The 24,807-nt window shown below is 40.1% G+C and overlaps 1 protein-coding gene across 1 annotated transcript; it reads right to left on the bottom strand.

The window, feature by feature from the left end:
• Positions 1–21,238: 21,238 nt before the first annotated feature.
• Positions 21,239–23,957, bottom strand: LOC132640677 (probable WRKY transcription factor 41). Its single transcript, XM_060357365.1, has 3 exons — positions 22,786–23,957; positions 21,981–22,103; positions 21,239–21,798 (listed from the first exon to the last, which is right to left on the bottom strand). The coding sequence occupies exons 1-3, from the start codon at positions 23,100–23,102 to the stop codon at positions 21,327–21,329; spliced, it is 912 nt and encodes a 303-aa protein (XP_060213348.1). The 5' UTR covers positions 23,103–23,957; the 3' UTR covers positions 21,239–21,326.
• Positions 23,958–24,807: the final 850 nt, after the last annotated feature.

Below are 24,807 nucleotides of genomic sequence, written 5' to 3'. Positions count from 1 at the left end.
CCGTATAAGTGGCCGTATAACATCACCCATGAGAGACTTCACTGTGACAATCCTACGGTCCATTATACGGGCCGTATAACATTATACGGTCCGTATAATCGACCGTATAACTCTTCTTTTCACTGATCTTTTTCTTGTCACTTCATTTGATCTCCAATCCTTAGGGAGTCTTCTTAGCACTTGTTTATCACCTCATTAACATTCTAAGGGACGTTATAACTCTTCTCCAAAGCACCATTTAGTTGTCATTAACTCGTTACTCGTAATTTCTTTCTGATACACATCGTATGCCTTGCCTTCTCTGGGCAAACTTTCTCCTCTTGTCTCACATGCCTTTGAAATCTTAATTAGGGTCATCAAACATCATTCCTTTCTTATTAAGATCTCGCATACTCATATTCTTCGTGAGTCTATTCACTGTACGTAAATGGGGAATTTTCCAAGGTGTAACAAAATCGAACAACAACAGTATCGTTTTATTGATTTAACGGCTTGAAAATGGTTTTATATTTTATACTATTGGTCAACCGGTTCCTTAACGGTTTAACCGATAACCCAATAAGTTCGGTTAAATTTACCTGCTCTTTGTTCTTTGAATTTTTAATATGATTTGCCTTTTTAGTAATATTTGACCTTGATGGTGTTTACATATATATTAAAGAAAGTACATATATATCACCAAATGGAAACAAGAAGCGAAAGGAAAAATATTTAGAGGAGCAGGTTGGTCCCCAGTAGACATTTCTTATTGGTTAAATCGATAATCGAATCGTTAAGTACGATAATCAAACCATTAAGAATCGCTAACCGATAACGCATATCTTATTGGTTTGATTATTGCTTTAGCATGTTTACAAATTGAAAACTGATAAACCCCAAAACCAAACCGAACAATAAGCAGTTCTTGTTAGGGAATGCTTCAAACCAGAGCCTCTTTCCTTTTCAACAAATCAGGGGTGGATCCAATGTTACAATAATGGGTTCATCTGAACTGAGTACTTTCGATGCGAAGCATAATATGTGTAAAATTTCACTAAATTTCCAACAAATAGCAATTATGAACCCATAACTCTATTATATAACGAGTTCAGTGCTAAGAATCATATACACTAAACTTATAATATCTAATTCCTGAATCCGCCTCTATAGCAAATAGAGATATTCTAAGTGCTATGATAGTCTCCCAGCATTTTCATAGGCCTGGAATTCTAGTGCTATTTGTTGTAAAGATGAGAAAAGTTGAGTTTGGCATTTTCGCCATAGAGTTTATAGGCCTCAGCATCGTGAGGATTCTCAAAAGTGCCAAGCCAGATGCGAGTGTTGTGATTGGGCCTGCGAATTTCAGCGACCCATTTCCCCGTATGATCCTTGCAGACACCTCTATATGTGCCATTAGCATTTTCAAGTACACCGTTGACTAAGGCAGTCTGAAAAGATCATTGTATACGGTAAAAATCAAATTTATGTTAGACTGGTACACCATGAGGACTTTCTTTCGAACCGGGGGTATTGCACTAGAAGTGGATCAGAAAAATGCGAAGGAAATCGTTTGGTCCGGTTTCTCCATGGCCGAGTTGATCGTGGCCGTTGGTCCGGTTTCTCTATGGCCGAGATGATCGTGGCCGTTAGTTCGATTTCTCCATGGCCGAATTGATCGTGGCCGTTAGTTCGATTTCTCCATGGCCAAGTTGATCGTGGCCGTTAGTCCGGGTGATCACTTACAAAATTTCGACGCGTCAAGACCGTTCTGCCACATTGTACTGCCAATCGTACGGGTGTCAGACCGTACGGACCAACCTTATCCTTTTAGGGTTTTTTTTATTCTAAAGGGGCTTTACGTTGTATGCAAGGCCCATAAGGCAAAACAATAAATAGGAGGCATTTTCCTACTTTTAAGGGTTAGCTTTTTCAAGATCAAGAACATTGTAATAGAAATTATATATTGAAGCTCTCTCCCCTTTGGTCCGGATCAGTGGCATTTTATGCTTATTCTTCCAATATATTTGGCTTAATCACAAACATCCATATCTTTATTTCAATCATTAGCGTATATACTCACGTACATATGCTATAGCACGCAAATCTATAATTATTTCCTATAAACCCAAAATAGATTAAAGTTCATCCACATATCCTATACCTCACTTAAAAATTCAATTGAATACCTAAATTCGGGGTAAACAGTTTGGCGCCCACGGTGGGGCTAGGATAATAGTGGTCTTTGATCTTAGTTTCTATCTCTTACTCATTAGGATTGAAAAAATCTTTTGTTCGTCTCTGTGAAAATGGACCAAATGGCAAACAGTGGACAATCTGGTCACGTCAACAACAACGAGATTGTGGCTGAAAATGAAAACAGTGGGCCACGGGGATTACCAGCACATCCCATTGACCCAAACCTCTTTAATTCGAGGGAGGGCCTCAACCGGCAAAACACCGTGAATCGGTAGAATGCTGCCCCGCCGGCCACCGATCCCTTAAATACTCACAATTCAATTACTTTATCCTGAACACAAGGCCGGAAAATGCCGGATACCCCAGATGATATTAACTTACGTTTAATTGTTGAAATGTTGCAGGAACAGAGGGCAGCTATTGCCGAACAAGGAGTCGCAATAGCCCGGTTGCAAAGTAAAAATGATGAAACAGCCCCGGAGAGGATGAAAGGTGTTGCCAAACCCAGAAGGGACGAGACACGGATGGTCGAGAGTAATGGGTCCGGAGCTGGTTCATCCATCGAAGTTCTGAGAATGCTCAAAACATTGGCGAAGCGGGTAGACTCGACTGAGAAGAGGGTGGAAACATATAACTCTCGGGTGGACCAGATCCCGGGGGCTCCGCCTATTCTGAAAGGACCAGATTTGAAGAGGTACATTCAGAGGCCTTTTCCTCCGAGTGCGGCTCTGAAATTGATCCCGAAGAGGTTCAAAATGCCGGATATCCAGAAATATGATAGCACAATGGACCCTCATGAACATGTGACTTCATACACCTGTGCCATAAAAGGCAATGATGTTGAAGAAGATGAAATTGAATCCGTGTTGTTGAAAAAGTTTGGGGAAACTTTGTCGAAGGGAGCATTGACTTGGTACGACCATCTGCCCGAGCATTCAATCACTTCTTTTGAAATGTTCGCGGATGCGTTCATAAAAGCTCATGCCGGTGCCAAAATGGTGCAAGCCCGTAAGGCGGATATTTTTTGTATAGCCCAAAGGGATGATGAGTTATTGCGTGAATTTATCAATCGATTCCAAAGGGAACGGATGGAGCTCCCTCCGGTTTCGGAGGAATGGGCTGCACAAGCCTTTACCAAAGGGCTTAATCCTTGGAGCTCGACGGCCTCGTTCAAACTAAAGGAAAACTTGCTGGAATATGAGGTTGTGACCTGGGCGGATGTCCATAACATATACGAATTAAAGATTCGGGTAGAAGATGACCAACTCGAATTTCCCCCAGGGCTAGGGGTAGGCGTTCGGGCCATCGGATTGGATATAAAATTTTCGGTTTGGATATTTGGTTTTCGGATTGAAGAAATTACAATCCAAACCCAATCCAAATAAGTCCGGATTGGATTGGATATTTTATGTTCGGTTTCGGATCATTCGGTTTGGCTATTTCGGATTTTCGGATTTGACTCTTGAGACTTAAGGCAAACTTATTAGGACAAAAATTCATGTGTTAGTTCCACAAAGATAAATCTAAATCTAAATTGCTCAGTAAAAAAAAGCCTTCCAGTTCAAATTAGGATTACCAAATCCAAGTCATGTCCAACATAGTAAATTCATACCAAATAAAAGCATTCTGGAAAAGTGAAAACGAACAAAATAAAATGTAAGTAGTCATCTAGAAAAATAACAAAGAACTCTACTGTGGATGACACTAACATGAGACTTGAGAAGTAAGAAAGCCCTATATTATTTTTGATTTAGTTGAGAATTATATATTGGACTTAATATTTTAATGGGTAGGGCCTTAGGTACTAATCTATTGGATTAGAAATAGGACTTATTAGTACTGGGCACATATGATATAGGTAGGGTTAGATATAAGGTATAAAAATTTCGGATTTTCGGATATCCAAAAATCCGTAGTACAAAATCCATATCCAATGCAAAATCCAAAAATTATAAAAGTAAAATCCGAAGTCCAATCCATAATCCAAATATCCAAACCAAATATTTTAAAAGTTCAAATTTCGGTTTGGATTTCAGATTGGCCCAAACTGTGCCCAACCCTACCCGGGGCCCGTAAATATTAACAAAAGCTCTGAGAGATCGAGGAAAAATTACGATCCGGAGTCAAGACCATTGAGGGAAAGATATTGGCCATACTCTCACTCGGAAAGGCCAAGCTTCAGGTTGAAAAAATCTAGGGTTGGCCCCAGCCAATCCTCCGTTCAGGGTGATAAAGGGACCGAGTGCCCATCAAACAGTCGAGATCTCTCATTTAGGAGTGATGTCGGAAGCTCGGCCAGCAACAAAGACTTGCCAAGGATATCGGAGTACAACTTCAACGTCAACACTTCGGACCTCGTCTCAGCTATTGGCCGTATCGCAGAAGCAAGATGGCCGAGACTACTAAGGTCAAACCCGGGCCAACGGGACGCGAGCGTGATGTGTGAATATCATGGAACCCATGGGCACAGAACTGAGAACTGTCGCCAACTAAGAGAGAAGGTGGCTCGGTTACTGAAGAATGGCCACCTTCGAGAGTTGCTAAGTGAACGAGCTAAAGGCCACTACAAGGAAAGGAAATCTCATAAACGGGTCAAACCAATGGAACCTCAGCATATAATCAACATGATAATCGGGGGTACCGATACCCCTCGAGGGCCGGTGATGAAACGGACAAAGGTGTCCATTATGCATGAGAAGCGCAGCCGGGATTATGTACCCGAGGGTTCCATCTCTTTCAACAACGAGGATGCAGAAGGCATCATTCAACCGCACAATGATGCATTGGTAATCTCTATTCTTATTTTTAAATCGCAAGTTAAACGTATTTTGATTGACCCAGGTAGCTCGGCCAACATCATCCGGTAGAGAGTGGTTGAACAGCTAAGACTACTCGATCAGATCGTACCGGTAGCCCGAGTGCTCAGTGGATTCAATATGGCAAGTGAAACCACGAAAGGGGAAATTTTTTTGCCGATCAACATTGACGACACTATTCAGCAAACGGTTTTCTATGTAATCGAAGGGGATATGAAGTATAAAGCATTGCTGGGTAGACCTTGGATACATAGCATGAGGGCCGTGTCGTCGACACTACATCAGCTGCTGAAATTCCCGACCCCGGAGGGGATAAAAACCATCCAGGGAGAACAACCCGCTGCAAAGGAGATGTTCGCGGTCGAGGAAGCGTCACCCCTTCCCAAAAAAACCGGATCAAAAAGAAGATGAATCACTCGGTGGCAAGGACTCTAAATAGCAACTAAAGTACACGAGTTCGACAACGGAGCAGATGGGGTTGGACCCGGGGCTTGAAGAGGATGATTTCGGTGTACCCAGATCATTTGTCTTGCCGGATGACTCGGATGCAACCAAGTCTACAGTAGAGGAGTTGGAGCAAGTCATCTTGTTTGAATATCTATCGGATAGAAAGGTATACTGGGCACGGGATTAACCTCAGAGCTCAAGAGCAAGTTAATTAAATTTCTTCAAGCTAATGTTGATTGTTTCGCATGGTCCCATATAGATATGACAGGTATGCCACCGGAAGTAACAACTCACAAGCTCAGCCTCGACGGGAGATTTCCCCCTGTGAACTAGAAGCGGAGGCCTATGGCAGAACGGAAGCACGCCTTCGTAAAGGATAAGGTAACAAAACGTTTGAAAATAGGCTCTATCCGGGAGGTAAAATACCCAGACTGGCTAGCTAACGTAGTAGTGGTGCCGAAAAAAGGTAATAAATTTCGAATGTATGTTGATTATAAGGATCTAAACAAAGCAAGCCCGAAGGATTCATTTTCGATGCTCCACATCGATAGAATGATCGATGCGACGGCCGGACATGAGATGTTAAGTTTCCTCGATACTTACTCCGGGTATAACCAAATCCGGATGCACCCAGAGGATCAAGAGAAAATATCCTTTATTACCCGGTATGGGACTTACTGTTACAATGTCATGCCCTTCGGATTAAAAAATGCCGGTGCAACTTACCAACGCCTAGTCAATGGAATGTTCGAAAAACAAATACGGAAAATAATAGAAGTTTATATTGACGACATTGTGGTCAAGTCCCTGGAAACAGAGGACCATTTAAAGCATTTACAAGAAACCTTCGATGTACTCCGCAAGTACAACATGAAGCTTAACCCGAAAAAATGTGCCTTCGGTGCCCGGTCTGGCAAATTTTTGGGTTTCATGGTGTCAAACCGGGGGATTGAAATCAACCCGGATAAGATCAAAGCCATCGAGGATATTGAGGTGGTGAATAACGTCAAAGGAGTGCAGAGGCTCACCGAAAGGATAGCGGCTCTGAGTCATTTCATATCGAGGTCTTCGGATAAGAGTCACCATTTTTTCTCCTTACTAAGGAAGAAGAATGACTTCGTTTGGACACCGGAGTGTCAAAGAGCTTTGTAAGAATAGAAAAGGTATTTGTCCAGCCCGCCTCTACTGCACACACCGAAAGCGGACGAGCAGCTTTTTCTCTACCTTGCCGTTTTCGAGGTAGCGGTAAGGGGTGTTTTGGTCCGAGAAGAATCAGGTACGCAATTCCCTATGTATTATGTGAGTAGAACTTTAGGGAATGCGGAGACCCGTTATCCCCACCTAGAAAAGTTGGCATTGGCATTGGTAAGTGCTTCTAGAAAGCTCAAGCCTTACTTTCAATGCCATCCGATATGTGTAGTGACTACTTACCCTCTAAAGAACATCATACACAAACCGGAATTATCGGGTAGACTAACTAAATGGGTCGTAGAGATTAGCGGATATGATATCGAATACAAGCCTCGGACGGCCATCAAGTCCCAGATCTTGGCCGATTTTGTGGCATACTTCACCCCGGCTATGGTCCCGGAGGTTGAGAAAGAACTTCTGCTAACCTCGGGGAAAGTTTCGAGTATTTGGTCGCTACACACGGACGGGGCCTCGAACCTCAAAGATTCTGGGCTAGGAATCGTCCTTAGAACCCCCGCCGGGGATGCCGTTCGACAATCTATTAGAACTGTTAAATTGACTAAAAATGAAGCTGAGCATGAGGCTATGATTGCAGGTTTGGAATTAGCTCAGAGTATAGGGGCCGAAATAATTGAAGTAAAATGCGACTCTCTCTTGGTCGTTAACTAGGTGAATGGTGTCTTCAAGGTCAAGGACGAACGGATGCAAAAGTATCTGAAAAATTCCAAGTGATACTACACCGATTTAAAGAATGGACCATGTAGTATGTACCCAGGGAGCAGAACAGCGAAGCCGATGCATTGACCAATTTGGGATCTTCAGTCGAAGGGGAAGAAATCAACCCCGGGACTATGGTGCACTTGATGAATTCAGTGATAGAAAACGGACATGTTGAAATAAACACAATGGGTTTAACTTAGGATTGGCGCAACAAGTACATCGACTACTTGCGAGATGGAAAGCTCCCGAGTGACCTAAAAGAATCACGATCACTAAGGACAAAAGCTGCACGTTTCTACTTAGTAGATGGCCAATTGTATCGACGGTCTTTCTTTGGACCCCTAGCCAAGTGTTTGGGTCTCGGAGAAACCGAGTATGTGATGAGAGAAGTACACGAGGGGACCTGCGGCAATCACTTCGGTGTTGAAACCTTGGTCTGAAAATTATCAGAGTCGATTACTACTGGAACTGGATGGAGGAAGATTCGGAGAATTTTGTCCGAAAATGTGACAGGTGTTAGAGACATGCCCCGATGATTCATCAGCCCGAGGAGTTGTTGCACTCGGTGATGTCACCTTGGCCCTTCATGAAGTGGGGAATGGACATTGTTGGTCCATTGGCATGGGCACCAGGTAAGGCCCGTTTTATTTTGTTTATGACTGACTATTTCTCCAAATGGGTTGAAGCGCAGGCCTTCGAAAAAATTAGAGAAAATGAAGTTACTGACTTCATATGGGACCACATTATTTGTCGTTTCGGCATCCCGGCCGAGATAACTTGTGATAATGGTCCTCAGTTCGTTGGCGGCAAAGTCAATGATTTCCGCGAAGGTTTGAAGATCAAAAAAATCGTATCAACTCCGTGTTACCCGAGTGCGAACGGACAGGCGGAATCCACGAATAAAAAAATAATTCAAAATTTGAGGAAAAGACTTGAAACATCAAAGCATCACTGGAGGGAAGGACTACCGGAGGTATTATGGGCTTACAGAACCACATCGAAATCAAGCACGGGAGAAACACCTTTCTTGTTGGTCTACGGGGTCGAAGCCCTCATTCCCATAGTAGTTGGTGAACCGAGTCTCCGTTTGAGGTACACCACCGAGGAGTCAAACGAGGAGGCCATGGCCGTAAAACTTGATCTCACGGATGAACTTCGCGAAAACGCGCTGGTCCGTATTGCAGCCCAGAAGCAGAGAATGGAAAGGTACTACAACTGGAGGGGCAATTTTTGAAATTTTCAAGTTGGGGACTTGATGCTTCGGAAAGTTACCTTAAACACCAAGAATCCCAACGATGGAAAACTGGGTCCGAACTGGGAAGGGTCGTACAAGATAACCGAGGTAATGGGCAAAGGATCGTATCAGCTGGAATCCATGGACGAGTAACGATTGTGCAATTGCTGGAATATGGCTCATTTGAAGAGATACTACAGCTAAGGTATGGACACTTGTGTTTATTTATTAACCTTTTCTTTTTTTGCAGGAAGTCGAGTACCGGATAAAGTTAGGTGCTAGGTCTGAAAACACGTGTTGCACTCTTTTCCTTAGTACGATTTTGTCCCAAAATGGGTTTTTCGACAAGGTTTTTAATGAGGCAACAAGTACAACGTGTTACTTGATAAAGACGAGGACAAGTGCCCGGAAACTCGGGGCCACACCCTACTAATGGGGACTTGATAGTGCTTACCCGATCTTGCAGCTTGGATAAGCATTAGGGGACTACTATACCCACATCGAGGTTTACCCCAATTAGCCGAAAACGGAGGAGCTCAATAAAGCAAGTGAACGCTAATAGATGCTACCCCGAAAAAATCCTCGAGATTTTTGTATTTCTCACCTCCGCCTAAAGCCGGACCTTTTGTATTAGGTATCGATGTAAGGACCAAACGATCAGAACGAATCGTGTCCACTTAGTACTTGCTATGGCAAAAACAGAAGGAAACGGACGAAGTCTTCATATCACGTACATGCAAATACTTGCAATATTAAGATCATTACGAATGTGTCTTCTTGTTAAAATGGCCCACCCTGGTGATTACCACCGAAATTCGGCATCATTTTTAACTAAATACCCTATACTAGGGATTATAGTCGAAATTCGACAAAGGAAACAAGGTCACATTGAATCGAGCCAAAATCTGGTAAACACCCCAAATGGGGACTACTGTATTAAAAATTAGTAAGGCCAAAAAATATCGCCCATAAAAATGCCTAACGTGATTCGGAGACGTCTGAATTCACAAAGCATAAATAAGTCCCACGGGCAAACTACTCGATCAAATTCCCGGACAAAACGTACCGGACGAAGAGAAAAGCAAATATTCAGGCACAGTCCGAAAAAAATGACTCCGAGTCTCTACTTGTCCTTAAAACGGACCGACTGTTGACACCCAATTTTGTCCCTCCTTTATTTAATTTTATTTACTCGGGCTTCTAAATTTACTGACGAGCTAAACACTTTATTTTCACTATTTTATTTTATTGCTACTACTATTAATATCGTTACTTTTATTTTCAACATTACGAGCATTACTTTATCACAAATTATTTTCGGGTTTGGACTCGTTAAATTAATTACAAGACAACACTTTGTAAAATATTTATTTTTTCTACATATTAATTATTAATTGTCTTTACATAGTATATACTGTACTAGTTATTAAATTAGAAACCCAAGAATAATTAAATAGGGGAGAAAAGATTAACATTTTTCGCAATTAATGGCCCAAACGGACCAACCCATTACCGTTATTTTAACTATACCTAACCAGCCCAAATTATCAGCCCAATTCCTATACTAACTACCCGACCCGGTCCAGCCCAGCATTATCACCCGACCCGGTCCAATCTTTACCCCTAAAAACTAAAACGTAATCTCTTTCTCTTCTTCATCACCGCCGCACACCCCTTCCCCTCTCTCTTTCCCGCTTCTCTCTCCTCCTTCGTCTCCCTCCTCACGCTCCTCTCCACTCACCGCTGTCCCCCACGTCTCTGCCACCTCCACTTCTCTCTGTCCCCCCGCTCCTCTCTCTCATACGCTCGTCTCTCTCTTTTCTTAAATCAAACGAAACCCTATAAATCTGGGGGGCGAATTGAATCTTGAAAGGGGGGGAGAAAGAGAGATCGAAAAAAGGTGGAAGATCTGGAAACAAAAATTCCCCTACAAAAACACTAGTTTCGGTCGCTCCTCTCCACTCACCGTTGTCCCCCACGCCTCTGCCACCTCCACTTCTCTCTGTCCCCCCGCTCCTCTCTCTCATACGCTCCTCTCTCTCTTTTCTTAAATCAAACGAAACCCTATAAATCTGGGGGGCGAATTGAATCTTGAAAGGGGGGGAGAAAGAGAGATCGAAAAAAGGTGGAAGATCTGGAAACAAAAATTCCCCTACAAAAACACTAGTTTCGGTCACCTCAAATTTCCCCAGAAATCCTTAGATTTTTACGACTTTCATTTGTTTGATTACCATTCTAACTTTAAGACTGTTAAACATTCATTCTGTCTTGGTGGATTTTGGCCACGACAGAGATCTTCAGATTCATTTGTGTGAGTCTCGAATCTATCAATACGAGAGAGGATTCGCGACCATCGACACCCAGTTCACTATACCCGAAGAAGGTAAAACTTTCCTCCTTTAGCATAATGCCTTTGATTTGGTGTTTTATATTCACATGTTTGATATTTTGTGATGGTTGTTAGATTAGTCTATAATTAGTCTTAATGGGTCTGTTTTAGGATTAATTATTGTTGTTAATTTGTCGGTTGTTGACGATTGCATGGATTAAACTGGGTCGATTTGTTCAGAGCATGCTCTGTTTATAATTTGGTTAGTTTCATATGGATTCAGGTAGTAGAAAATGGCTAGGTGCAGTACATGGTTGGTTTTGAGTTTTATTTTAAGTGTATGATAGTTCAGCTCTGTCTGTTTGTGCTTAAATCCCTGAGTGTTATTTATCAGCTTAAGCAGGTCAAAAAATGTATGTTTTACTCTTTAGTGGGTAATTTGATCCCCATTGTGTCGTTTGAGTAAATATTAGCATGTTACTAGCAGTTTTAAGGCCGTGTGTGACCATTACTTTCTCTGTTTCAGGCTAGTCTATATTCTTAATGTGTTTGTAGTTTGTTTACATGTGTGCAAAGTACTTTATTAACTGTTAAAACATGTCTTTGCGATAAAGTTTTAAGTCTTTTGTATCTGTTATGTTTAAAAAGGTTTGTTTTGTTCATTAAAATCCTTAAAGAGGGTCTGTTATGTCTAAAGTGTGTGAAGTCCAAGCTAAGACATTATCCACCAGCTAATGTAGAAACATATCCACTTTAAATGTTGAGTTCTCATCAAGTGTAGTTAAGTATGGATTTAGTCTCCTGTTAATACTAAAATTAGCTTAAAAGTTGAGCAGCCTTCTTGCTTTTCTTAGGATTCAAGTTTCCCCTTGTTTTGTCCTTAAGATGTATTAGAGGTCGTTATTTGCCTTACCCATGTTCTCCAGTGAAACATCTCATTTGGGTTCGTTTGATTCCATGTTTAAAAGTGATCAATATGTGAATCTATTTCTTATAAGATGAGTTGGACTGCCTACGGGTTTTTGTAAAGTGGAAGCTGGATCGGCGGTGTGTTCATCTAGGTCTCATTTTAATTGAATTAGCTTGATGCATAAGAATTACAGGGTTTAACTATATTAAATTTTCAAACTAGTATAAACATCTGAATGTGGGATTTCCTTCTATTTCCTTGCTGCTCGAGTATTCACTGCCAAACCATGAAGTATTACATTTAAGCCATTTTATGTTTTAATTACAGTCACGAATTGTTGTGATTTTAGCCACTCTATTTTGTACTTTTGGGTCGTGAGTTACTGCCCATTTTAAACTGAGTTCCTGTCACAACTTGAGTTAAATTTTAGTTTTCATTCTGCTGAGTTATTGTATCATCGGCTGAAATACTGATTTCAAATTAACTTGGTTGCTGCAAAGTTGCAGCAGATGTTTGCTATACTCGGCTGAACCGACACTTTGTTTTGTTGCCTATTTTGAGGAAAGATTGATGTTTGGTGGTTGTTGTTCCGTTTACTATGACCTTGTGCTGCTTCTCATATTACCTTCTTTGTTTGCATATACAAGTCACATTCAGACCCGTATACACTTGAGTATGTAAGTTGGTATATCTGATTATAAAGGGTATATCATTCCTTATTTGGTTGATTGATAAGCGGCCTTTGTTTAAATTTAGACCATGCTGGCATTATATCACTCCCTTGTCTGATTCTGTACCCCCTTTTTTATATATCTTATATGGTTGTCCATTGCAAATGTACCGTGTGATTATGTATATATTCTATATAACCAGTATATCTTATTTAATACGTTGATAGGGAGGTTAGATTGGTCATTACGGATCAAGCTTGAACCCTCCCCGGTGTTAGCCATGCCTGGGATTCAAGAAATCCCTTGGAACTTGTGCAACATCGGGAAGACGGGGGCGAAAGCTTTCCAATATTAACCTTCTATACATCCTTATGAATGTGTACACATAAGATATACCTAAATATACACAATAATATACATAATCTACTGATTTGTTTTGAGTTATATTTTACACGTTTTAACCTCACTCGTTGATTGTATACTAATCCTTTTCTTTCGTTTTTATGCATGACTATCGCATACGAGTCCGAGAGACTCGTTTTCTTCCACGTTTGGCGTTGGGTTAAAAGCCCAACATGACTCCTTGTGTCCAGCCCCTGTCTGCAGCAATACATAAAAAATCTGGGCTGAAGCCCAATAGCATAAACAGTTCGCAGCAGTTGGGCCTTAATAAATGGGCCGAACCCATTTATTCTTTTACTCTCTTCCTTATTTTTATTGTTGTGTATTTTTATTTGCTTTGTATGACTAACATCTTATCTTATTTTATTTTCCTAACTTAGATGAACTTTAGTAAATTAGTGGGGTTTAGTTTAATAATGAGTAGTTAATTTAAGGAAAATCAATCAATTCCATAATATTCATTTGTTTTCTTGTTATTGATTTTCAAGAACACTTCTTTATAACATTTCAAGAAAAAATTAAAATGTATGTTCCATGTCCGTTCTTGCTCTACAGTTCACGTTACAAACAATTTTCTAGAACTCATATTGTAATGCAATATATTTTTTAGATATATGTAAATATAAATCCAAATATATTTTATGAATACATTTTCAAGAATTATGCATATTTTAGTTAAATAAAGCTAACAAAAGAGAAAGAAAACTCACTTCCTTTTGCGTCCTATTTAAACAAGTCTAGATTTTTCTGCATCGCAATATTCATACAATATAATGTTTTATCTAAAGTTCACGTTTATTGAATCTCCTCTACAAGTATTATTTCAAACACACTATTATACTTTCGTTTAAAGCCTTAACAACATTTATAAGTCGTGTTTTCAAAATAGCATTAGAAGTACTCTGTTATACAAATTATTAGTAGCATTTTTACATGTCTATCTACAATTTTAGCCATATTTACAAAGCTACGTTCTTTTCTATAACAATATATTTACACTTAGCCTAATCAATTGTAAGTTCGGTCGGTTAACCATTATTAATGGGTCTTAAAGGATGCCTAATACCTTCCCTTTAGACTAATTGAACCCTTACCTAGAATCTTAAGTTTCGTAGACTTTTAAAACAGAATTAACTTTAAAATAACTTTAATAAATTTAGGTGTCCTAATTCACCATAAATAATTAGGTGGCGACTCCTTAAAATAAACAAAAAACTAGGAATCACCAATATGTTGTACTCTACTTTAACCCGATTTAAATGGGGTATAACACCGACAATTCGGGCAAAAGCCATAACAAGCATTCAAGCAAAAGAATAGAGAAAGTCAACAAGAAAAATGCATATTTCATATATGTAAGGTTTTTTACACCTGAAATTCCTACGAAGTTGAAAAACAAAAATCAAGCCAAAAAGGCGAAAGACAAAATATAAAGTCTAAATACTAGCCCTGGTCTATCCGATGTGGCTGGATCCAGAATGTTCGGATACTGTCGGCTCGGAATCTTCGGAGTCAGTATCGATGGCTCTCTTAGCTTCTTCCCCGGTCCTTTTAGCTTTGAGTATCAGGGCCGAGAGATCCGCAAAGCCATGCTCGGTTTGCTCAAGGATGGCCCTCCGGAACTTCCACCGTTCATACTCCACCGCAATAGTGGTACGAGCCTCGGCAGCCTCCACACTCCTAAGGGCTTCTGCCAAATCGACCTCAACCTGGGCCAGCTTGGCCACTAATTCATCCCTCTTGTCACGACCCAAACCCATGGGCCATGACTAGTGCCCGAACTGGACACTCGTATACGAACCTGTTAAATATAGTCAAACTGAAACTAAGGACAATATGGAAACTTGTAAGAACCAACGAAGGATTCACAACGCCACATATCATAAGCTTGTCTCCTGAGGAGTCATGGCTAACCACAGCATAACACAGTACGCAAGCCGACAAGGCTGCCACTATACACGGAAATATCCAATGCAAACCATATAGACACAGCTGACCATAACCCATATACAACCTACATATGTCTACAGACCTCTAAGAGTATAAAAGTGAAATATGACGGGACAGGGCCCCGCCGTACCCCTGGATATATATATAAGTCTATATCAAAAGATTTGTGCCAAAATAGTCTAGGCTCCGGAACAATGGAGCTCTCCAAAACAACTGAGCAGAAATCCTAAGATGGAGGATCACCAAACCGAGTATCTGTACCTGCGGGCATGAAACGCAACCCCCCAAAGAAAAGGGGGTCAATAGGAGATATGTACTGAGTATATAAAGCATGAAATACAATAAAGAAAATCATAACTGAATAAAAGATTACAGGGGACAAGTATGACAATCAAAGATACCAATACACTTGCCTTGTGAAATGAAAATCATGCATATCAATATCATATATCATACCCGGCCCATTATGGGACTCGGTGAATAAAGTCATCATATACCATCCTCGGCGCCATAATCATATCATATATATATATATACCGTACCCGACCCTCTAGTGAGGGACTCGATGAACAATGCAGTGAAACTGTGCACGAAAACATACCCGGCCCGGGACTCGGTGAAAGATATATTAATGGCATGCACGAGCAGAGTAGTGAGCAACCATATGCAAACTAATTCATATCTGAGACTCAATAGAATAATCAAAATGAACTATCATTTGAAAATCAAGACAATAGTCATGTCAAGTACTCTTCAAATGTCACTACGGATTATATCAAAATAGGACGTCTGGAATAATAGACACATATCAAGACATAATAAAATAAGTTCTGGGAATCAAGAACATTATCCATCCTAGTGTCTCTAGGAATAGGAGCTTCTTTGGAGTTATATACTCGTCGTCTGTTTGTTTCATAAAGATCATGCCAAAAAGAAGGAAGGGATAGTTTCACATAATTTTGGCGATTAGTCCGTGACTTGATATGTATACGCTGTCCCAAGTATCTCAACCTATATTAAGACGTCAAGACTATGGTTAAGCTACGGAAAGGCGTAAAACGTACTTCAACGTTAGTAGCTCATTTCTAGACAATTGGGCAGCACCTCCTTTATGTCGCTCACTCTCCTCACATCTAAGCCAACTATACAACAACCGAAATAACATCAACAACGACACTTCTAAATTATCACATCAAGAACTAGTCCAAAACAAGATCCAAGGATACCCCGAAACAGCCCGCACAGCACACACAACACCACAAATCAGTCCACACGTGGCACATTCAACAATAGTCAACATAACGACCACGACATATCCAAGTTATTCTTAATGATCTACAGCCACAACACTTCATCGAAATGACCTTATAATAGTCCAACAATTACAACAACACAATGCATAATCTTAGCTACACTTAGTCCTCCAATTTAACAAGAACAACAACACAACCAGAACCAGATCATTCTTAAATACAATACAACTATAACCTTAAATATCAAATTCCTTCACTTTCATCATATAATCAATAACAACAATAACGACAACATTAATCAAAATTAATCCACCATTATTAGATTAGAACAGCCCCAACACGACCCAAACAGAACCTTAACATTAACACATACAATTCCACATCCACCAAATCATACAAGGACCAAACCATCTCTAAAACATGTAGGAGGAAATAATCCTTACCTTAGCAAGCTTGGCCTCTCAACGTTGCTGGAAATTATAACTCAAGTTTACAAGTGTTCTTGCTGCTCTAAAAATATGAGTTCACGTTGCTAATCTTCAAGTAAAGTGTTGCATTCTTAAACATCTAGAACACCCTAGGAATTCATAATTTTCTTGCTATCAAAATATGAAACTTGGCCGAGAGCTTGGAAGCCATGGTTGTTCATACTTCCTTCTCCAAATCAAAATGAAAATTAGCAATTTAATGATGTTGAAAAGGGGCTGGCCGTGAGCTTCAAAGAGCTGCCATGGCCGTGTGGTTCTTTCTCTCCAATTCAACTTTGGTGAAGATGAGATTATGGCTAAGTGAGTCATCATGTGCTATTTATATGCAAGCTGCCATGTTGCCAAGTGTCCCACTATGGCATGGACCAATCAGATTTGGCCATGTTGTAGTGGGGTCCATTTAGCACACTTAATTAACTTAATAAATTATAAATCCCCACTTAATAATCTAATCATAGTTAGTTAATCCCTAATCTCCACTAATATTTCCACACTAATTGAAATTTACAACAAATCGTGCACTTTATTAAAATCAGGATTAAAATGTCCTTGTCTCATATCTAAAAATAATCTTGTCCTTGAAATTATGTCGATTAACTTACGAATAATCCAACGTGCAAAAATATGGGATATAACACCTCTCTTCATCAAGGATTCTTTGGATTTGAGTAGCCGACTCGAGCTCGGCTTTGAGAAGGTCATTAGCCTTGGTCGTCTCCTCGAGTTTGATTTTCAGCTCGTCGCATATCCGGGCCCTGTCCTCGATTTTTTGCTCGAACACCCTCATCCTTTCCTTATACTTAGCACTCTCAGTTTCAAGCAACCGATGCCTCTCGGCCATGTTCACAGCATCAGACTTGACTGAGTCAAGATCCCCCTGGAGTTGAGAGATAGTGGATTCGAGCTCACCAAGCCTCGAAGAAAAACGAGCGTTGTCTTGGCTAAGGCCGACCTTGTCCGCTTCCAGAAGTCGGTTCTTCTCGACCATCCCGGCCAACTCATTCCTTAACCGAAGGTTTTCAGCCTTCGCTGCTTCGAGCTCCGGTTGAAGGTTGGAAAGGGCAACAGCTCGGTTCAATTCATCCTCCTTCACTTGCAAAAGGTGCTGGAACTTCTCCGTTTCTCAACCCTGGGCATCCAGCTGGCCCTTAAAGTCGTCAACTTCTTGCTGAGCACGGATGAAGGTTTCATTAACGAGCACCATTATAAAAGAAACGAGAAGTTAAACTTGGATCAACGAGAAGCTAAAATTCCCATTGAATTATGCAAGGATAGGCTGATAAGCTTACTCGATTGCCCGCGTGCATGCCCTCACTAATGAGACTCTGCAAGGGGACTCTGGTCATCTTCCGCTTATCTGAGTCCGAGACGAGGGGCCTCAAATAGCTTGCTACTCCCACCGGACGAGACAAAAAGCTGCAATCCTTGGGGACGGTAATCAAGGTCGATCTTGTCCTCCTAGGTTCCACACTTGGGGCCGAAAAGAAGCGCACCAGGCTCTCTCTTACACCAGTTTCGGTGGACCGGCTAGCTGCCCTCGTGACTCGAGGGATAGGGAGATGTCCGAAATCGGTAGCTTTCCCGGTAGTAGGAGGAGTACCCGATAACATATCATCAAAGTTATCCGACCTCGAAGCTGGAGTCGGAGAAACTGGAGTTGGAGAATTCTGAGCAGCCTCGGTAGAGACAGGGATCTCGGAAGTTGCAGCAGTCTCGTCGCCGGACAGTGGACCAGCATCCATTGGAGCCTCGATCTTGGGGACCGGCTCAGCCCTCTGATCGGCTTCGGCAGCTGGAGCTTCCCCGGACCTTCTAGTCCTTTGCAAAGGGGTCTCCTCGGATGAAGCATCACCTGAAATATCAACATATTCAATCGACCTTAGAGGAGTCGGGTAAAGAACTTCTTCCCCACCTGTGTGCAATGCTGGAGCTAACGGTCCTTCCCCGACTGAAGGAAGTAGTGGAATGGTGATATCCTCCTCCGGAATAGAAGCAACGGAAGGGGTCACACCGATCCTCCAAATGAGGAAATCGGGCTCTGTTTCGTCTCTTAGAGTCCGAACGACGCTTCTTGCCTTCTTTTTCGATTTCTACCCTTTGTTCGATGGGTTTCTCCTCCTTTTGTTGGCAGCAACAATAATACAGGATGTACCCGCTAAATCAAATTCGAATACCGGCGCAGCGATTTCGGCTGCTGGCTCCGGTCTTGAGTCCACCGAGCCCTTGGGTAGACCTGAATATCGAAGAGGTTACAAAAAGGGGGGAAAGAAAAAAGTAGAAAATGCGATAAATTCCAAGCACAGTATTATCGTGGTTTTGAGCGACCCATCGGCCACGCGACAGGAGTCCCCATGTCCGTGCTTCTTGGGTATGTTGGCTAAGGAGAGCACCAACCCATTCGTTCATGTTCCGGACAGCCGGAGGTATCCATGCCACAGCTGGTATAAAGAAGAGGACAAATCGTGACAATACAAGCGTTTGACAAAGCATTCAAAGGTAACTATTAAAAGAACTGAGACACTTACGATTATCATTCCACCTCTCCGGAAGGGCATATAGTTAGCCTGAATAATGTCCGCGGTCCTCACCCGGACGTAACGCTCTAGCCAACCTCGGTCTCTATCTTCATCCATCTTCGAAAAGATTGGGTTCTTGCTTCGCTTGGAGAGCTTTATTACACCCCCTCGGAACAACCTCGGGGAATATAATTGGATGAAGTGAGCAATCGTAAACTCCTTCTTCAAGTTGTTGGCCAACAGTCGGAGGCAGGCCATGGTCCTCCAGACTATCGGACCAATCTGGGCCAAGGTTACATTATATGTCTAGCACATATCCAAAATAACCGGGTCGATTGGGGGGTCAAGCTTGAGTGTAAAAGGATAGGTGTAAACGTACAGGAAGCCCTCCCGATGATCGGTGATCGATTCATCAGGTCCGGGGGCAAACACTTGTACCAGACGGTTATCCCATCCGCAATCAGCCCGAACTTAATCAAGTTTGTCCTCGATAATGGACGACAGGTACCGCCTTACATCAAACCCTCTATCAGTAACCGGAGAAGGCTTCTCAACTTCAAACTCCTTGTTATAGTTGGGTTTGGATGGTACAATGACCAAAGCAGTGGGCTCAACGACGGTTTTTCCTTTAGGTTGTGAAGTTGGCTCGGTTCCTTGAGAAGAAACGGAGGGAACATCCTGGGAGGTGGTTTCGGTATTGGCAGACATTTGGAAGTTATGGAAAAGGAGATTGGAGAATTCGAAAAGGGAGAAGGAACAAGTTAAAAAAATAAGAGAGTGAAGGAGCAGTTGAAAAATTCAAAATGGCAAAGTGAGAGAAGAAACAAAGCAGCACTTTCGATAGGAAAACAACAAATGAAGTTCGCAATGTTGGTTTTCTTACACACAATGTGAGCAACGAATTGAGGGGAGAAAACGGTTGAAATCAGCAAGAAATATGAGATGAAGATGATTAGAAGTGGAGAAGAAGAAAGTGAAGAAGTAAAATGTATAAATGAAAGGGTTAAAAGCCTTATATAGGCATAGGAAACCAGCGGCTACAGATCCCAGCCAACCGGGGGATGCCACGCATCCCACAATTAATGAGACGTGATTTGAAACGACGTGCGTTACGGCGGTTGCCAAAGTTGGCCGTTCGGGATGAGACGCGTGGCTGATGGCAGAGGGATGTGACGCAACTGTTCCTGCCAAAATGAAAAGATAAGAACGAGCTTGTGGAACCACCGATTTTGTGACTCATCCATTTCCCGTTACTCCGGTAAAACTACGGTCCGGAAAGTGTGGGGACTATATGTATACGGTAAAAATTGAATTTATGTTAGATCGGTGAGACCGGGAATCGAGGGAAGAAAGAAACAAGCACGAGCATGAGGATTTTCTTTCGAACCGGGGGTATTGCACTAGAAGTGGATCAGAAAAAGGCGAAGAAAATCGTTTGGTCCAGTTTCTCCATGGTCGAGTTGATCGTGGCCGTTAGTCCGATTCTCCATGGCTGAGTTGATCATGGTCGTTAGTCCGGGTGATCACTTACAAAATTGCCACGCATCAAGACCGTTCTGCCACATTGTACTGCCAATCGTGCGGGTGTCAGACCGTACGGCCCAACCTTATCCTTTTAAGGTTTTCTTTATTCTAAAGGGGCTTTATGTTGTATGCAAGGCCCATAAGGCAAAACAATAAATAGGAGGCATTTTCCTACTTTTAAGGGTTAGCTTTTTCAAGATCAAGAACATTGTAATAGAAATTATATATTAAAGCTCTCTCTCCTTTGGTCCGGATCAGTGGCATTTTATGCTTATTCTTCCAATATATTTGGCTTAATCACAAACATTCATATCTTTATTCCAATCATTAGCGTATATAGAGCCCGTTTGGATTGTCTTATAAGTTGCTTATAAGTTGTTTTCAGCTTTTTTGAGTGTTTGGCTGGCTAGCTTAAAGTCATTTTGTGTTTAAAATAAGCTCAAAAAAATAATTGGGCCCATTTGACTTAGCTTATAAGCTGTTTCAGCTTATAAGCCAAAAAAAATAAGTTAGACTACCCCAGCTTATTTTTTTTAGTTTATAAGTTGTTTGCAGTTTATAGGCATAAGCCCATCCAAACAGGCTCATATTCACATACACATGCTATAGCACGCAAATCTCGAATTATTTCCTATAAACCCAAAATAGATTAAAGTTCATCCACATATCTTATACCTCACTTACAAATTTAATTGGTTACCTAAATTCGGGGTAAACAATCATCAAATGACAAACTCCAGTCATTTTGAGGCTCTTCATCATAGAAGGCTGCACTGAAACTAGTATTGTCAAGTGACAAGTTCCTGTCTGAACGAGGTGAAGAAGTCGGTGTGGTTATGAAGTCGGCATTGGTGATGTTGAATAGAGAATTGGAGTTTGAAAATACAACCCCTGTTGAGGAATTGTTGAATGAATTATTTGGGGTTGAAACCATCTCAGGAGTATAGCATTCAGATGTTTTCCCTCCTGATCTTCCAACTTCAGTACCTAATTGTGTTTCTTTTGTTGGCACAGCAAGTAGTAGTTCTTCATTTTGGTTTTTGTTTTCTTGACCACAACTGTGACTTCCTCCATAGGTAACTTCAAAAACCGATGGCTCTGTCTCACTTTTCTGGACCATCTTAGTAGCCCCACAATTAGATAAACCACGACGAGCACATCGATAATATTCTCTGCAGTGCAAAAAGAAGTTAACTTGGAATTCAATGACCATTTGTGAAATTAACTCGGATAGTGTTGTAGCAATCAACCTTTTGGCCGATTCATTCACAAACAAAAGAAAAGGAACTTGGTACATACAAGAAACATAGATATCGAGATTTTAGTTGCTGCTGGACAGGAAACAAATTCTTACCTGGGATATTTTGCCCTTAAAATATGTTTCTGTCCATATTTTCTCCAACTGTATCCATCCTCAGGTGGAACCTCTTCTCCAGATCGAGCATGTACGTACTCTGTCCTTCGTGACACCATCTTCCTACAGTGATTAATTGTATCACAAATAGAAGTTCCTAACAAAAACCACTACCACTGAAAGCCTACACCAATTTCATTAATGCATAATCTTACTTTTAATTCATCGCTTAACCATATTATACCAAGATCAGCTAGGTACCAGGCGGAGCCAGGATTGTTCGTTTATGGGTTCTGGACCATAATTCTTTTTTGCTTAATGGGTTTTTCATAGATTATTTGTACATGCTGCATGAATTATTTAAACAAATACAAGATTTGAGTCGAAGTTACTGGTTCTGCCGAACCCGTATTCACCTCTATGGCTCCGCCCCGGGCATGTCTCATATCCAAGAGATCCACATTTTGCGAAGCATTCAATCTTGCACTAAGATTTAAAGCAATTTGTGATTCTTTTGAATGTTCTAAAGATCTATAAGCTTAAATGTAGCACATATCACTTCCATTTATACTAAATTTGGTGCTCCAACCAGTTACAAATGAGAAGGTGCGGTGATAGTAAAGGTTCCTCCAACCTTGACTAGAGGTCTTAGGTTAGAACCCTGGAAATGGAGTTCTCTTTAGCAGGGAACACTAGAACTCTAGATAAATTAGACACTGCAAGAGAAGTGTGAATCACATGGGGATATTACATAGTTAAACCAAGAAAAGGGAAAAAAGACAGAGAGGGATGAGAATACCTCTACCTCTTCCTAGAGTTAAAAGGACGGTCGCAACTCTTTGTGCTACTATCAGCCAGAAGTTGAGGAGATTGAAGCTTGGCAGTTGATGAAGATGGTTCTGGATTAATAATCTTTTCACCTTTGCTTATCATCCCTGATAAAGCTGTGCCATTTAATAGGGACAATGCTTTATCATAGGAAGAAACTATTTCCACAGCTAAATACTGGCACACATCCTGTTTCATGGGATCAAAGTGGTTTTGCAACTGCAACATCAATTCCCTCCCCTTGGTTAGCTCAGTGATCACTACTTCTCTCTCCCAGCAATTGTTCTCTCCCATTTTTTGCAAGACTAACAAGGTCAAATATAGCCAAAAAAATAATAATAATTGCAGATCTGTATTGTTTTGAGCTTGATGAGAACAAGTAATTTCCTAGTAAATAGGTGAGTAAATATATGAATTCAAAGAAATGGATTGGATGGTAGACAAATTAAAGGAAATGAAGTGTGAAGACTTGCTCACTAGCACTAGTCTTCTTGTCCTTGACAAATGTAATTGATAAAGTCAACACATATTGCATTAGTTGACTACCAACACCTTTTTTGTGCATCCGAGATAGGAACTCAGTTCTTACTTGCTACTTCCTTTCCTCTTTTTGTTTTTTTATTTTTTTACCTTCTGAATTTTTTTAATAGGGTAATGAAACTTTTGAAAAGGCAATTAGAAGAAAATGGATATCTACTATTCGTGTTCCCTTTGAAATGTACGTTCCCTATTTATGAAAACTTTGACGTAGTAGTAAGTAGGTTAGGGAGAAAAACATATATATACATAGAGGGTGTATTTACAAAACATAATGATACTTTTAAGTTTGCAAAACCTAACATTAGAAAACTTACAAAACCTATACAAAATACCAAATATAGTAAAAAAAAAAAAATATGCAGTAAAGCATAACCCATAAATCACGTAACCGTAAGTCATAACATGCCAAAATGACTTAGAGCCTATTTGGAAAGTCACCTGGTAATTGGAATTGGTGTAATTACTACCCTAGTAATTACACAGCCTAGTAATTACACAGTATTGTAATTACAATGACCTGTTTGTTTGTCATAATGTAATTATTGTGTAATTACAAGCGTGTTGTTTGGTTGCACAAGTGTAATTACACAGTTAGTTTAATTTAAAAATAACTTTTGATTATAAAAAATTTAAAATTAATATTTAAAAAAAAATGTTCCTTTATAAATGATATTAAATTAGTTATTTAATAATATATTTTTTTTTGAAAACATGTCAATTAATAATCATATATTTGAAACTAATATTGTAAAAAATAATTGATATATAACTTTAAATTAATAATATTTTAATTTTAATTGATTATAAAACTTAAAAGCATACCTTTTTTGTGAGAATATCATGGGATTGGATGTTTGACAAAAAAAGAATATTATAAATATAATGTCATAACATTATTCAAATGTTTGACAAAATTTTATCAACTGCAAGTGAAAAATAAACAGCATGCAATGTGAAATAACAAGTCAATAGCACTAAAGCAAATATTTTTAAAATCGAAAATATAACCCAAATTCAAAATCCAAAAGAATTTTTTTTTTAACATAATACTCTTATGTCAAATTCCAACGTTACATAAGTAAGCTTCAATGTAACATAAATAAATACTCCTATAATTCCAAAAAAAAAAAAAAAAAAGTCTATAACCCCATTCACAATGAAATTCTACTTTAATAACATCACTTATTATATGTCAAGTTTGTTAATGACTCATTCTTTCTAATATTAAGAGATGTAGTTTCAAAAATTAGAATATTAACACGGTTATGCTAAATGAATAAAATAAAAAACTAAAAACAAATACGAGCAATTACATGAAACTACAAGAAGCAAAGGTTGGGAATGAGGAGAAACAAAATGAAATATAAATACTATAAAAAATAAAAATATATTTTAAAAAATAAAAATAATTAAAAAGTAAAAATAAAAAATAAATTAAATAATAGAAATAAAAAATAAA

This window comes from Lycium barbarum, chromosome 5 (assembly GCF_019175385.1).
Source record: "Lycium barbarum isolate Lr01 chromosome 5, ASM1917538v2, whole genome shotgun sequence".
Classification (NCBI taxonomy): domain Eukaryota; kingdom Viridiplantae; phylum Streptophyta; class Magnoliopsida; order Solanales; family Solanaceae; genus Lycium; species Lycium barbarum.
The sequence above is the reverse complement of the archived record's forward strand: the minus strand, read 5'-3'. Positions and strand labels throughout refer to the sequence as shown.